This window comes from Phascolarctos cinereus, unplaced genomic scaffold, assembly GCF_003287225.1.
Source record: "Phascolarctos cinereus isolate Bilbo 61053 unplaced genomic scaffold, phaCin_HiC Scaffold_2;HRSCAF=192, whole genome shotgun sequence".
NCBI classification, from domain to species: Eukaryota; Metazoa; Chordata; class Mammalia; order Diprotodontia; family Phascolarctidae; genus Phascolarctos; species Phascolarctos cinereus.
The window spans coordinates 169,902,970-169,919,196 of NW_027555625.1; the positions used below are offsets into that span (position 1 = coordinate 169,902,970).

Sequence of the window (16,227 nt, forward strand, 5' to 3'; positions counted from 1 at the left end):
CAAATTATCAACAGAAAAAAAAGGCTATCATTATATTTGAAAAAACAAAAGAGGTGATCAAAGCATTCCAAAGGGATTCTAAGCAGAGAGAGAGAGAGAGAGAGAGAGAGAGAGAGAGAGAGAGAGAGAGAAAGTAGAGGTAAATAAAAACAGAAAGTAACAATTTAAGTATACTCAAGGAAACTGGGATAGAGTAGACTAAACAGGAGAGGTGAAACTTTGGGAAAAGATTAGTATTACAAAGAATGAAAAAGGAAAAATAATGAGTTAGTAAGCTATTTAATAATACAGAGAGGAGATTATAGAATAGCCCATAAGTAGAAGGCATATTTTATTAATATTTAATGCTCCAATTTTTTTAAAAAAGTATGTAATAGGAGTTCAGTTTCATATACAATCTCCTCTAAACATATTAAAATGTTCATGTTGGTTAAATTTATAATAAAGGTGAATTTCTTTTAAAGGTTAGGATGCAGTCATTGTAAACAAAACTAATAACAGGGACAAAATCAATGAAAAAGAAATAAGTGGAAGAAAGCACAAACCTAACTACTACATGTTTAAATGTGAATGGATTAGATTTCCCAACAAAAGAAAATAGAATAGATAAGAAAACAAAACCCAACCAATAAGTTGCTGCACACAAAAATTCTTTGAAAAATAAAACTACATATAGGATAAAAATTGGATTCTAATAATTTAGTCCAACTATTCATCTTCCATATGAGGATTTATGCCAAGATCACACAGAAAATATGTGGTAGAATTTGGATCCATAGGGAAGCCAAGGATATCTATCAGTTTTCTATTTTGTGGCTGGTAGCATTACTTAACTATCACTCAATGAAAGACTTGTAGAAGGACAAGTTAAACAAGGTTTATCCTGGGATCTCCAACATTTAGCCTTTTCTTCAGTTGCCTTACCCACATGCCCCCTAGAAATAAGTAAGTCAGTAATTTTGCTCAACTGGTATCCCCAGGGAAAGATTGAAACAAAAAAGAAGCAAAACAAATCATCAGAGATAAGCTTGTGTCATAGAAGGGCTTCCAAAAGAGTGAGAAAATTTGGCTAAAGACATATCCCACAATGCACGAACATGCTTTGTAGATTTGCTTTTTGAGCTTATAAGAAATAAATCAAATGTAGAAGAATCACACTTTTAGGTAGTAGGTTGGAACACAGCTGTGTTCTTGCCTATTTCCTCACATGATCCTAGAGCACACTTGGGCTAACATCCAAAAATGACTATCCTTTGTCTTCTTTCATATCTGTGTAGAGGACACTCCCTTCAAGAGGGAGGACTCACTGTCTATGGGGATCAATGGGATATATTCTTCACTCCACCTGACCATTTTGGATACTTGAAGTCTGTGAAATCAGACTTACAAAGAAGTACTTGACCACATTTACATGCATGATGGGTTCTTATTTTGATGCTAAACTGTAAGTGCCTCAAGGGTAGGTTCCTTGCCTTATCTAAACTTTGTTCTGATAAAGTGCTCTACAACCAGTAGGAAACTATTACATGCATGTTTATTCATGCATGTGCTCATGCAAGTATACATATATGTAGTCATAATATAATGTGTATAAATGAGTTAATGTTTTTTTTCTTTTTTAACAGTCTCCCAATAGCACCACTTATATAATAATAGCTGTCGGTTGTGGAAATGATAATTATCTCTGTTTCTAGATTGTTTTTGCTTGTTTGGTTGGGGAAGAGGGAAAGTAGAGGGCTAATTGGTGCCTCATGTAGGTAAATGACCGTTATCAATAATCACTCAGCATAGAATAGCAAACTATTTTTAAAAACAGTATTAGGTATGTGATGAAATCAATTTTATTCTTGAGATAAATAAGGAAAATAATTGGGCATATTGAAATTGATACTTTTTTGCTGCTTTTTCCCCCATTGTGTCATTGAACTCAATTAATACATGAATGTTTGTTGAGTTTGAATCTCAGCTATGCTTTTAATTACCCATGTGATCTTGAGTAAGTCCATCTGAGTTTAAATTTCCTCATCTATAAAATGAGAGGGTTAAACTAGATAAACTAAACCAAGCTCCCTTCCAATTCTAAATCCAATGTTCCTAAATCCTACATCTCATGAGCCCAGAAATACATTTCTTCAGTGGTTTCATTTCAGAGCCAAGTGTGAGGTGTTGTTTTGGGGGGGATAAGGAGGGATTATTTCCTTGGTTTTGTTTTTGTTTGATTTTAATGCACAAATGTTAAGGCATTCTTCAAAAAAAATATATTTCTTTTCATTTTTCCAGACAATTGTCAGGGGAAACAAACCTTGCAAGGAAACTTCAATCAATGGTTTGCTAGAAGAATTTGACAATATTTCTGTGACTCGTTCCAATTCCCTAAGGAAAGAAAGTCCTCCCACTCCTCATCAGGGTACTTCAAATCATGTCCAGAGACATTCAGAAGAAAATGGTTTCATCACATTTTCTCAGTACTCCAGTGAATCTGATACTACCACTGACTACATGACAGAAAAATACAGAGAAAAGGGTCCATATGGAGACGAGTTGGATCGATATTATGAAGGCAGCCAAGCATCTAAGCAAAATGGACATGCAGTGAAAATGAAATCTGATGATGCCTATTATTCTGACATACAGGCTTTAAAATCAGATATGTCCAGGCTTCCTCCAGATTATCACACCCACATGGATATGCTAAGTAAACCAAGTGAATATTGTGGCTTCAAGTGGGACTATCACAGAGTTTCAACTGGATCCCCTCTGGATTACCGAGATCCCTTTCAATTAACTCCCTCTAGGACTGCAGGGACAAGTGAATGCTCAAAAGAAAGCCTGGTGTACAGTGAAAGTGAATGGAGGCCCAGCATGGATGATTATGATAGGAGACCAAAGTCTTCATATATAAATCAGACCAGCCCTCAGCCAGCCATGCGGCAGAGATCAAGATCAGGTTCTGGACTTCAGGAACCTGCCATGCCATATGGAGCAAGTGCATTTAAGTCAAACCCACAAGGGCACTCATACAGCTCTTATACCTACCCTCGCCTCTCAGAAACCACCACGTGCATTCCAAAGGTAGGTTGGCAGCCATCAGTCTCATTTCTCTCCTTCCCCAGTCTTCTGCACACAGTTTGTGCTGAAAATGTTTGTCAAGTTGAATGTTGGTTAATTTTGTTTCCTAAATAACTGTAAGAAAAACAATAATAATAAAACAATGACAGAGTGGTAGCTTCACCATAGGAATTAGCCTTTTAAATAAGAAATGTTATTGAAGTTTGACTTTCTCATACAATTGCAATGGTCTAACAGCCAACATAAGCAACACATCACCTCTAGTCCTATGTTTTTTTCACTACACTTTCGCATTACATAAGGGATTCTACTGCTTTTCAATTATGACAGGTATCCAAAAGCCCAAGACTGCACCTTTTAAAGGGAGAGAGGTTGAGAGGGACAGTGATAGGATTTTTCTTTGTTGTATCTGGAGGAGACATTCCTGTATATTCCTTTTTCTCTGTAAATAAAGCGAAGAACTGAGCAATCCTGGCCTTCTTAAATACAGAGATCTTGCCCATAACATGTTGCACCATCACAGGCCAGCAGAAGGCTGAACCTATAGAAGCAATCTTCAAGTTGTATTTTCAGCTCCGTGTAGCCTTAAAATTACAAAATCCTCTCATTTAAAATAAATGCTGCATTTCTGATTTGAGTCTAGGAGCCAAGAGCTAAGGGTCTTTTTTTGAGAGTTCTGTGGGAGGGAAAGAGAAAGGACGGCATGTCTGCTGCTAAAATGTTTATTCAATTTAAAAAAATAGATATTCAAAAAGACACAAAATGATGCATATGTCTTTAGAACTCTGTTTAGTTCCAAAAAAATAATAACCCTATCAATAAGACAGAATTTCCTACTGTAAGAATAGAGGTCACAAATGTTTGGCTCTGCTTCACTGCAAATGTTAAGAAGTGTGGGTGGTTTTCCTGCCTGTAATGAGATGAATAACAAATTAATTTTGACTTTTCAAGTCTCTAGAAACTCAAATGAGCAAAAGTGCCATCATATTTTTAAAAATCAGTTTGCATTTTTAAAAGTCTCATTTCATGTTAGTTATGTGATACAACTAGTCTGGTTGTGTGTCCACAACAATACCTAAGAAGCAACTCTCTTACTGTGCTAGGATATTTGGTATTCCAGTGGATAAAAAGAAGTGTTCCATCCCTCCCTTCCCACCATGCAACAATACTTGCCCCAGAATAATGTTTAACCATATATTCTACCAAGGTATTTGAACATGGCCAACTCATCTACACAGCTTACTCTCAACATGTGCAATTCAGAATTCAGTATCCTTCGTATAAAACTTTCATTTTTTCCTAACTTAATTGTTTCTTCTTCTAGTCATCTCAGTTTACAACTTTGGTGTCATCATCCATTCATTCCATTCCCTTACCCTTTGTGTACAATTAGTTGCCAACTCTCATTAATTCTTGTTCCACATCTAACCCATATCTGTGCATTTCTCTCAGCTCACAAAGCCATTGCCCTCATCTCACATGGACTCTGGCAGTAGACTCCTAATTTGTCTCTGTGCCTCTGGCCTCCTCTCTAATTTATCCTCTGCCTAAATTCCAAATTGATATTCCTAAAATAAAGCCCTTGCCCCTGTCACTTTCCTAACCAAGAAACACAAATGGATATACAAGTGGATTATGCTTGAAACTAGGCTCAAGAACTTTGCCATTTAAAGCCCCTTTTGCAATCTGGCTTCAACTTCCCTTTCCAAGTTCATTCATTGCATTCTTCTCCTCCTTGCACTGTATATTCCACCAAAATGGGTCCACTTGCTACTTCCTGTACAGAACCTTTCCTCTTCTACTGTCCATGCCTTTGTACAAGCTGTTCCTCATTCCTAGAATACACTCCTTCCTCAACCTTCATCTCTCAGATTCCATAATTTCTTCAAAGCTCAACTTAAGTATTGTACCTTATAGGAAACTAGTATTAAATCTCTTAGTTTTTGGTATCCTTCATAGTGATTATTCTATTATTATTTATTATATGTTATACTATTTATGTTATTTATTTTATATATATTTGGTATTTAATTTTCTTTGTACATGTAGGATCATATTATAGATATGATAGAATACTAGCTCTTCAAGAGCAGGGACTATTTTATTTTTGTGTTTGTGTCCCAGTGACTAGTACAGAATCTGGCACGTAGTAGGTGCTTATAAATGTTTGTTGAATTTAATGGAAGACTAAGTAGAATTACAACTAACATCAAACTTTGTTGAAAATTCACTTTTCCAAAGGGGGGTTCCTAATGATCGGATGTGGCCACATGACTATTACTATGGATGGTCAGATTCCATAACTGAGTACTAGGCAGCACCTTTCATTCGTTAATTTCATTCATTCATAGTTTTCTCAAAGTCCTCTGAAAGCCCAGTTTAACATTCTCTATGCCTGTAATATGGAAGGGCTAAAGTAATACATTTCTGCCCACATCCTAACAGAACCATAGCAAGAAATTCTTATGCTTGAAGAAAACTCAACTGATGAGTGGAGAAGGGAACACGGGAGACTCCACTGGTGATGACACACTTGGAAAAAAGGCAAGCTATCCATAAAAGAGTCCTTCTTGAGCCACCATAGAATGAACAATGGTTCCCCAAACCTACCAATATGAGGCACAGAGACATGGCAGTGAGGCAAAGCAGACCAGAGTAAAGAGTCACCATGGCGATGGGACACTAGTGATTTTGAGTTTAGTGATGGAGTGAGGAAGTTCCACCCACATATATTGGGCACTTCAAGGACAGTGGGCCAAATATTCTATCTCCATCAATCAGTCAATAAGCATTGATTTAATCCTTATTATATGCTAGTCACTGTGTTCTGCCCATATAGGCAGCAAAGCACCTTGTTGTGCCCCCCTAGCTATTCCTCAGAGCTTGGCTTTTCCTCCTGTCATATAATGAGGTCTTCTGGGTGTTTCCATTGTTAAAACTTATCAGAATGAAGGGGCAGCAAGGTGGCACAATTGATAGAGCACTTGGCCTGGAGTCAGGAAGACTCATCTTCCTGAGCTCAGATCTGACCTCGGACACTTACTAGCTGTGTGAGCCTGGAGAAGTCCCTTAATCCTGTTTGCCTCAGTTTCTTCACCTATGAAATGACCTGAAGAAGGAATTGGCAAACCACTTCAGTATCTGTGTCAAGAAAATTCCAAAGGGGGTCATAAAGAGTCAGACATGACTGAAATGACACCACAACAATCAAAATGGATCTGCCCTCATTCTACTTTATTTTGTTCTACTGTAAATAGTTCAATATTGACGTTCTGTTTCTTCAACGTGAATAAACTGAGACAGACAGAGTTTAAGTGACTTTCCCGGGGTTCCACAGATAGTAAGTGTCTGAGACTGGATTTGATCTTAGGTCTCTCAGCTCCAGACTAAGCACTCTATCCATTGTCTTTCCTTCCTTCCTTCCTTCCCTCCTTCCTTCCTTCCCTCCCTCCTTCCTTCCTTCCTTCCTTCCTTCCTTCCTTCCTTCTTTCCTTCCTTCCTTCCTTCCTTCCTTCCTTCCTTCCTTCCTTCCTTCCTTCCTTCCTTCCTTCCTTCCTTCCTTCCTTCCTTCCTTCTTCCCCTTATGATGGAAATTGCAAGCCTTTGGTCTGGAAAGCCAGTTTCCTCAATTGTGGACACATCTATTTGGTGTCATCAACTCTAGCTCAACAACTACTAGCTATCCAGATCTGGCCTCTTCAGATTTGAATATCCAATTACCTCAAAGACACGGCTTTGCCCAGCACCTCAGATTCAAAATAGTCAAGAATGAATTTATTACCTTTTCTCCTTAAACCTACTTTTCCTTCTGTGTTCAATATTTCTGTCAGTAGTACTATAGTACTATTCATAAGGTATCCCATGTTCAAAGGCTTATAAATCACTGTTGGTTTTTCCTTTTCTTTTATCACCGAGGTGTTAACTCTCGTCAGTTCTATCTAAACAAATCTGTTCCCAACACCTTAGTACTGACCTTCATTACCACCTAACTAGAACTACTGAAATAGCCTCTTATCAAGATTTTATTTGGTGCCTCTATTCTCATCCCCCTTTTCATCCTTCATATCTTCATATCACTGCCAGACTAATTTTCTTATGTATAGTTTTGGTCATGGTCTTCAGTTGTGTCTGACTCTTTGTGACTCCATTTGGGGTTTTCTTGACAAAGATACTGGAGTGGATTGCCATTTCCTTCTCCAGCTCATTTTATAGATGAGAAAATGGACTTAATGACAATCTTTATATAGATGTCACCCAAGCACCAGCCAAAAAGAATTCTATGTTGCTCATCATCTTGTTGGCAGAATGTGAAATGTTAGGTCACAGCAACATTCAGTTATAAAGGAGTTACCATCTGTGTTCATGGAGGTAATACCCACAATGATCAAATCATAGACTCTGAAATATTGAAGTTCTGAAGCTAGGATCACAGCATAGATCTGAATGTGTGGGCAGTGACCTTTCCCAGAAAGGAAACCTATTTTATAGCTGGAATAAGCAGTTTTTTTGTAGACAAAAGAAGCCATATCAATTAATGTAATTCTCTTACTGGATCTATGATGGTTCATATGAAAAATTATCGCTATTTCCTCAAGCCTGTTTGATTCTTGCTCATGTCTTCTTATAAATGCACCATAGAAATGGCCTTCTCCTAGTTCATTTAATATTTTGTGTTTACCTACAATGCTTAAGCTGACTATCTAACTGCCTTCACTTTTACTCTGTGGTTGTAATACCTCTTTTTTCTCTCATAAAATTCCTTGATAATCCTTTTCATTCAGGTATCATTGGTATACTTATGCCCTCTATCCGTATGTCTCTATTGCCCTTTGTTTCAGCAATAATTTGGATTCTTTTGAGACTATTGTATTTCTTTCACTACTGTATGACATCACCAGGAGAATGTTGTCATTGAAAGAATGAACTTTTGTGTGGGAGCAGCTTAGAATCATAAAAAGCACTTCACCATTTCCTAAATGCAATCAAATTATTATTTTCCTATTCCTAGTCAACTTTCAGTCCATCTGCAAGTTGTCCTATATATGTAAACTGCTGGACAAATTGAGTGGTCCACCAGTCCATTTGAATGTCATCATCTGAGCAGTACATTTTCTTCATTCACTTGGTTTTTCATGTGCATATTGTTAACCAGACTTTTGGGCATATTTAAGAAGATCCTATACTATTTGAAGTTTGATGTAACCAGCACAATAAAAGGCATTTGAATTCAGACAAATTACAAGAGTAGTCCTGGGCCAGGAGAACTACTGATGAACCATGGCCTTCTGCTTTCAGGAAAGAAGTAGGTGTCAATAGATATAGAATGCTATATATGCTGTCAGATGCAATTTCTCTATTAGCTTTGCTGAAATTTCTTGTTTACCAGCAAGGATTCGATCAATGATCATTTTTCAAAACTTTGAGAGTCAATCCCTTAAAAATTCTTTGCAAGGAATCACCACCATATTTACTTTGTCATACTTTGCTAACTCCATTTTTCCTCTTTTCAACAAATCATGACATTTTGCCTTTTTCAATAGGACATATCCTGTTGTCCATAATCTTTCCAAAATTTCTGATGGTGCCTCAGCAAGCAATCACATCTGCTGATTCTTTCAGTACTTATAATATACTACATCTGAGCCAGCTGACTTGAACTTTTCAAGGGCTACTAGGAGATTTCTTAATATAGCTTTGCTTTTAGGCTTGGTTATCAAATCCCAGAGAGGCAGCATGGCATAGTGGATAGAGGATTGGTTTCAGAGTCAGGAAGACCTAAGGTCGAGTACTGTGCTCTGTAATACATTAGCTCTGTGACCTGGGATAAGTCTGTCAGTTCCCCAGAAACATTTTGAAGTTATAATATTTAATAAATGCTTGTTGATTGATTAATAAGGTATAGAACAGTTGCCAGCTGACATTGGTAGAGGGACTTTTCACACTGGAAACTCCCCACAACAATGAAATCATGGATCTGGGTTAAAAAAAATCAACTTTCTTTTAGATATTCTTTGTTTTGTCAATCTGTCAACTAACAAGAATTTCTCAAACTGTACTATGTGCTAGGCCCTGTGCCTTAGCACTGAAGGTGCTCTTTATAAGAGAAAGAAAAATACAAAAACAATACCTGCCTTCAAGGAGCTAAATATTAATGGAGGAGGCAACATGTAAATAGATTCATAGAACTGATACAACCATTCTGGAGAACAATTTGGAGCTATGCCCAAAGGGCTATACAACTGTGTGTATCTTTTGACCCCACAATACCACTTATAGGTCTGTATCCCAAAGAGATCATAAAAACAGAAAAAGGACCCACATGGACAAAAATACTTATAGCAGCTCTTTTTTGTGATGGAAAAGAATTAGAAATTGAGAGGATGTCCATCAATTGGGGAATGGCTGAGCAAGTTGTGGTATGTGAATGTAATTGAATACTATGGTGCTATAAGAAATGATGAGCAAGCAGACTTCAGAAAAAATTTGGAGAGACTTATATGAACTGATGCTGAGTGAAATGAGCAGAGCCAGGAGAACACTGCACACAGTAACAGCCACATTGTGCAATAACTGCCTTTTCTAGACTTATCTCTTCTCAGCAATACAATGATCTAAGACAATTCTACAAGACTCAGGATGGAAAAAGCTATCTGCATCCAGAGAAAGAACTGATGGAGTCTCAGTGCAGATGGAAAGATGTTGTTTGCTCTCCTTTTCTTTTGTTGCTTTGTTTTGTTTCTTCTTTCTAATTCTTCTTTATATCATGACTAATGTGAAAATATGCTTAATATGAATGTTTAAGTAGAGCCTATATCAGATTGCACACCATCTCAGGGAGGGTAGAGGAGGAGAGGGAGAAAATTTAAAACTCTAAATCTTGTGGAAGTGAATGTTGAAAACTAAAAATAATTATAAAAAAAGAAATAGATACATAGAAAATAGATACAGGATAGGAAGAGGGTAACCTTAGAGGGGAAAGTGTGGAAGGGAGTCAGGAAAGGCATTTTCAGAAGGTGGTATCTGGTACCAAGGATGCCAAGAGGCAAAGAAGAGGACAGATAGCATTCTGGACATGGGGGACAACCTCCATTTAAGGAAAGAAAACCCCACAGAGACATCTCAGAAATCTCCTTATCTCCCACCTAGCTGCACTAATTTTGGACTTCTTTGATTTCTTTCCCATCTGCCCCACCCCAACCACCCTCTCCCTCCCTTTTTGGCTTCCTTTTCTACATTATCTTCTCCCATTAGATTGTAAGCTCCTTGAGGGCCCTCAGGTACTGTCTTTATTTTTGTATTTCTATCCCAAGCATTTAGCACAGTGCCTGGCTGACTATAATTCTTTTGACAGGAGCATAAAAGTAAAATATAACTTAAACATCTCTTCCTCATCTCTCTTTGATTTTTCTGAATAGTGTCCTTATTTCCTCCAGTTGATCACCTTTTCCCCCAAATGTAGTAAGCAACATGCTTATTTACACCTTCTAAACATGTCTTGAAATCTAAGTTGGTTAATAAGTTCGTGTAAATCTTCATTGAGCTCTTTTTTTTCCTTCTTGTCAGAATTATTATTCTTTTTGTTTACTAAAATTCATTCTTATGAGTTTCCCATGTCTCCTGGTCTGACTTCTATAGAAATTTGGTCTAGGAGATCCCACCTGTCTTTCTCTGAGTGCTCTGGAATCTGGTCTTCCAAAAATCTAAGTCACACTGGATTTCCCCAGCTTTCCTTTCCCTTATCATACATTCTAAGATGAAGTAGTTGCTTCTTCATAAGGAACTCATCACATAATTCCACCAACCAATTCTTCCTTATTGGTTCAAATCACATATAGAATAGCAACCATAAAGCTTCCTTTTGTCTTTTTTAGTATGAATGTATCATTAAAATAATGAAGAAATTATTAATTGTTTTGCTTTGGGGAGAGAGAGAGAGAGCTTCAGCATGTGTTTGTATGAATGAAGCTCACCATCAAGACTGCAGTTTATCATGCATTGGCATCAGGTCTATTTTTTGGGGGGAAGGGGGAAGTGAGGCATTTGGGGTTAAGTGACTTGCTCAAAGTAACACAGCTAGTAAATGTTATGTGTCTGAGGCTAGATTTGAACTCAGGTCCTCCTGACTCCAGGGCTGGTGCTCTATCTACTGTGCTGCCTAGCTGCCCCATTTCAGGTCTATTTTCCAGACTACTCATCTACATCTTCTTTCTGTCTAAGTGGTTTGTAAAGTATTCCAATGACAATATCGCATCTGCTTCTCACTCCAGTAAACTTCCCCAAATGCTTTCCACCATGCTTCTCATGGTTCTCACTTCATTTACAGTGTCATTTACCCTGACACTGATATGTCTTCTTAATATACAGTGGCATTTGTTCCCTCCCTCCCTCTTTAATTATTATGTTTCTTTGAAATAAGATATACCCTTAAAAAAGCTACATTCTTCTCTTGGGTCTTGAGCTTCAGTCATACAAACACATGCTGAAGCTCGCTCTCTCTCTCTCTCTCTCCCCAAAGCAAAACAATTAATAATTTCTTCATTACTTTAATGATACATTCATGCTAAAAAAGACAAGAGGAAGCTTTATGGTTGTTATTCTATATATGATTTGCACCAATGAGAAAGAATTGATTGGGGGAATCATGTGATGAGGACCTTATGAAGAAGTAACTATTTCATCTTAGAATGTATGATAGGGGAAAGGAAAGCTGGGGAAATCCAGTGTGACTTAGATTTTTGGAAGACCAGATTTCAGTCTCAATCATTCCCCTGAGGTCAAATTTGCTTTTTTGTATTACACTCTCTAGTTCATCTTGATTGTTACCCATATCTTGTTCATTTGTATCTACACATCTGAAACCACGAACTTTATTAGTGGCTCTTGGCTTGAATTATTTCCTGTGAACTTCTGAGTATCTTGCCATTCTTTTTATACCATAGCTATTCTCTAGAGTATTAGCTCCATTCCAGCAGTAGTTTATCTCCTCCAGGTCATTAAACATATAGCTCACATTTCAAGCACCAGCAGTTAAATGACTGGTTTAGATATTCCAAACTCTGAGGTCCTTAGTATCTTCTGATATTTTCCACCACTATCACCACAAAAATAGAAGTAGAAGAGGGCCGCACAGGACTAAGGGCATTTATTGAAATAATTTTTATCTTTTATGGTTTGCCATGGTCAAAGAATTCATCACCTACTGGGCGACCTTCTAGTGATAAATCCCTGTGTACTTACATAGTCAAGCTGTGGACACATTCTCTTGCCAGGTCTGCCCTCAAAGCTGTCCCGTACGTTTGTGGGTCCTGCTGGAGGTTGAAATATGCCAACATAGCATTCAAGAATCCAGCGTGACCTTTCTTCCATTAGGAGGCATCACAATAGGAACCTTGTAGAGGATAATCCAATCAGGACTTGGTGGCTTTAATTATTTAGCATTAAATCTCAATGACCAATTTAGCATTAAAAATAACAGTAGCATTTGTTAAGTATCTACTATGTGCATATCACACCCAATTCGTGCAAAATAAAGTACATAGTTATATAATGTTTCTTATACAACATAAAAAGAAGAATGTGACATCCTTGAGGTTAGGGCATGTTTTATTTGGTATTTGTATCCCTAACACCTGTGTGTGTGTGTGTGTGTGTGTGTACTCAGAAAAAATTCTGATGAGAAGACAAAAAATAAAGAGCTTTCTACAGAGAAAAATGAGATTTACAGGAACTCTAACCAACTTAGTTTTTCAAAAGACATGCATAGGGGATGGAAGTAAGAGTGTTGCTTATTTTTATCATGATGAACATATGTGGAGTGCTTTCAAGTTTGCAAAGCACTTTATATAGATATTATCTCATTTGATCCTTACAGCAATCCTAGAAGGTATGTGCTATTATTAGCCTATTTTACAGATGAGGGAGTTGAGGCAAACAGAGAGCCAGGGTTACATAGCTAGAAGATATCTGATATAAGATTTGAACTCAAGACTTTCAGACTAGTGATCTAATCCTTTATGTACTATGCCACTGACATTTGGAGGGAGAATGGAGAAAAGGGAATAAGACCACCGCTTAGATGATAACAGAAGAGAGACAAAGCAGAAATTTTTAATTCTCTGACAAGATCATATGTGTGTGGTATGGGCATTCACCAAAAGAAGGAACTTCTAATGAGGAAACTCTACCAATACAGATCTCTGATTTCTGTGTAATTTACAGTCTTAGGACAGAAATGACCTACAATCTATAAACATGTTGGAGTTTTTTGTAATTTTCCCGATAAATTGCCTTCCTTTGTAATCCTATGTATTTTGTGTTTCCATTTAAAATCATTCTGAGGAGGGGTCCATAGGCTTCACCAGAGTACCAAAGATATCCATGACACACAAAAGTTAAGAAAAATCTTATAATGTCGCTTAGATCAGTGAGACATTGAATCACTTCACCAGGGTCACAAAGCCAATAGGTGTCGAGACAGAAATTGGATCCAGGTCATTCTGACAGAGAAGCCAGTTTGATATATGCTATGCAACATTATTTCTTGCCTTATGCATAGTAAATAGAAAGTAAATGTTTTGTTTCATTTTAATGGAATTGAATTGTGACTGGAGGAATCTTGAACAAAACTTCCCTTGAATGCAGCCATTATAAATTCCCTTTTATGGGTAAGGTACGGTATGTCCACAATCTAATTATAAAGATATTTTAGGATAAAAAAAATTTTGTAATTATTAGTCACTTAAACTTTTATGAGTTTTTAGAATTTTCTAGTAATCACATAGTAAAGTACAGATGAAATAAGAACAAGACAGTTACATTTTGATGGGGAATAGAGGAGACAGAGATTTGAAGCATAGGGCCTTCTTCAGGCTGGACAGGTTAAACACAATAGAAAAGTACGGGGTTCTCAACAGCCAGGGGGTAGCCTGAAGTCTCTAGGTCTATCTGAGTATAGCCCACCCAAAGAGCATCTCTGAAAGAAGTCAGGCAGCAGAAGTCAGCAACTCCACAGCCAACCTTGTGGGAAAACAGTGTAGATAGCTACTTATATAGTATGATTTCTAGGGCACTGAGAAGGACCATCTTCTCTGTAGTACTCTCTCACCTGCCCCCCCCCCGATGCTTTCAATTGCTCTAGCAGTACAAAGCCTTTTATTTCAAAGAGAGAAGACCTAAGATATCACCATCAAAGGAGAGGGAACATATTTAGCGAAAATTATACCCAGATACAAATGACTAATAATAAGGTATAAGAATAAGATATAAATAACTAATGCTGAGACTGGATTTTGGTAGGAGGAAGGAAAACAACTTAAAGGTGCTGGGTAAGTGTATAAGTGGTAAGGGGACTAAAATTCCAGACTTGGGGATACCCAAGACAGACTTCCCTTACTTTATTTTTTGCCCAGTTTAGGCCCAGTATAATGATGTTCTGCACACTTTCATTATTCAACCACTGTTATAAACAGACTAGCTGGCACTGATATGAAGACTACCAATGATGACTATTGTTATTTCCTTCACCAGGTGGATTATGATCGAGTACAGATGGCTGTTAGCCCAACTCTGTCTGGGATCTGACACTTACCCTCGGGGCCCCATCAAACTACCTCAAAGTCAGAACAAAGTTAACTATTCCTCAATAGGCTACCAGTATCCTTCTGGGTATCACAAGGCTGCTCACTACCATCAGCCTGGTCTCCAGACCAGCTCTCAGTACATCTCCACAGCTTCCTATCCAAGTTCCCCAAGCATCTCTTCAAGTGCTTATCCCCCACCTAGTTGGGGTTCATCCTCAGACCAGCAGCCCTCTAGGGTGTCACACGAACAATTCAGGGCTGCTCTACAGCTTGTGGTTAGCCCTGGTGACCCTCGAGAATACCTGGATAATTTTATTAAAATAGGAGAAGGGTCAACTGGAATAGTTTATCTTGCCACTGAGAAACCCACAGGAAAACAAGTCGCAGTAAAGAAAATGGACCTGAGGAAACAACAGCGGCGTGAGCTGCTTTTTAATGAGGTAAATCATGTGTCCCAAGCACTTCTTTTTTTATTTGATGAAAGGGTGATTGGCCCTGGGATATGTATTTCAAGAGAATGGTCAACTGCTAAGAGCCCTGTGATCATTCAGATGTTCTGGTCTGTTTGATCAATTTTTGAAGCTGTGTTAAATGTAGCTAGAAAAGGGCAAAGGGGAATCAATAGTCTTAATCTTCTTTAGGTACCAATGTCTGTGGAACACATAGAATGTAGGGACTGTTCTTTAATTAAACCTCGTAATATCTAATGGTGAAGTCTCAGGGAAGGAGATGAGAGACCCTGCAAATATTTTAACACTGGGAACACTGGATTGGGGCTCAGAATATTTGAGCTAGAAGAAGCCTCAGACTATCTAATCAAGCCCCTTTGTTTTACAGAGGAAGAAACTGAAGCCCAGAAAGGTTTAGGGCTTTGTCCCAGGTCACACAGGTAGTAAAGTAGCAGGGTTAGAATTCAAACTAAGATTGTCTGATTCCAAATACAGCTATATATCCACTACACCAAATCCCAGATTTGCTTTTAATACCTGAGTGACTGTGAGTCATTTACTTTTTCCTTTCCTGGACTTCATTTTCTTATCAACAAAATCAAGGGGCCAGACTAGTTATGCTCTAAGGTGTCTTGCAACTCTAAATCTTATAATTCTATGAAAGAATATTCTTCTTTATCACTGAGAAAACTGAGATTCCTTAGCAGTCAAGTCACTTGTTCATTCTAATAGGGAATTGTTCATGATGAGCTCTAGTTTTCATGGAATTCCTAGAAGGTAATTCTTTGACAGATAAACTCCTTCTAAGTAAACATATTTAGTGTTTAGAGGCCACTCAAACACTCTGGTTAATTAAATTATTTTTTTCCCATCAGATATAGTATCTTGACAGTCAGTGTTACCATTAGGTAATGCTTGTCAGTGACCCTTCTAGAGCCATGTTATTGTCATTGAAAATATTAGATGAAGTATTAATAACAATGATTATAATTCTAAAACCTGTATCACCCAACTCCTAGAATCTATTGACCTCATTACCCCTCTCTTTTTAAACACTTTCTCAAAATATCCTTGGAGATTAACTGATCAAGAATCAGAAGCTATAGCATTATATACAGACATAAAGATAA

At 37.6% G+C, this 16,227-nt stretch overlaps 1 protein-coding gene across 1 annotated transcript in view; it reads left to right on the forward strand.

Moving 5' to 3' along the window:
* The window catches only part of PAK5 (p21 (RAC1) activated kinase 5), a 304,602-nt gene that overhangs the window by 273,170 nt on the left and 15,205 nt on the right, over positions 1–16,227 (forward strand). The window contains 3 exon segments of the mRNA XM_020985863.2: positions 2,281–3,072; positions 14,596–14,640; positions 14,642–15,088. Of these exon segments, the coding sequence (XP_020841522.2) occupies positions 2,281–3,072; positions 14,596–14,640; positions 14,642–15,088 (1,284 nt within the window).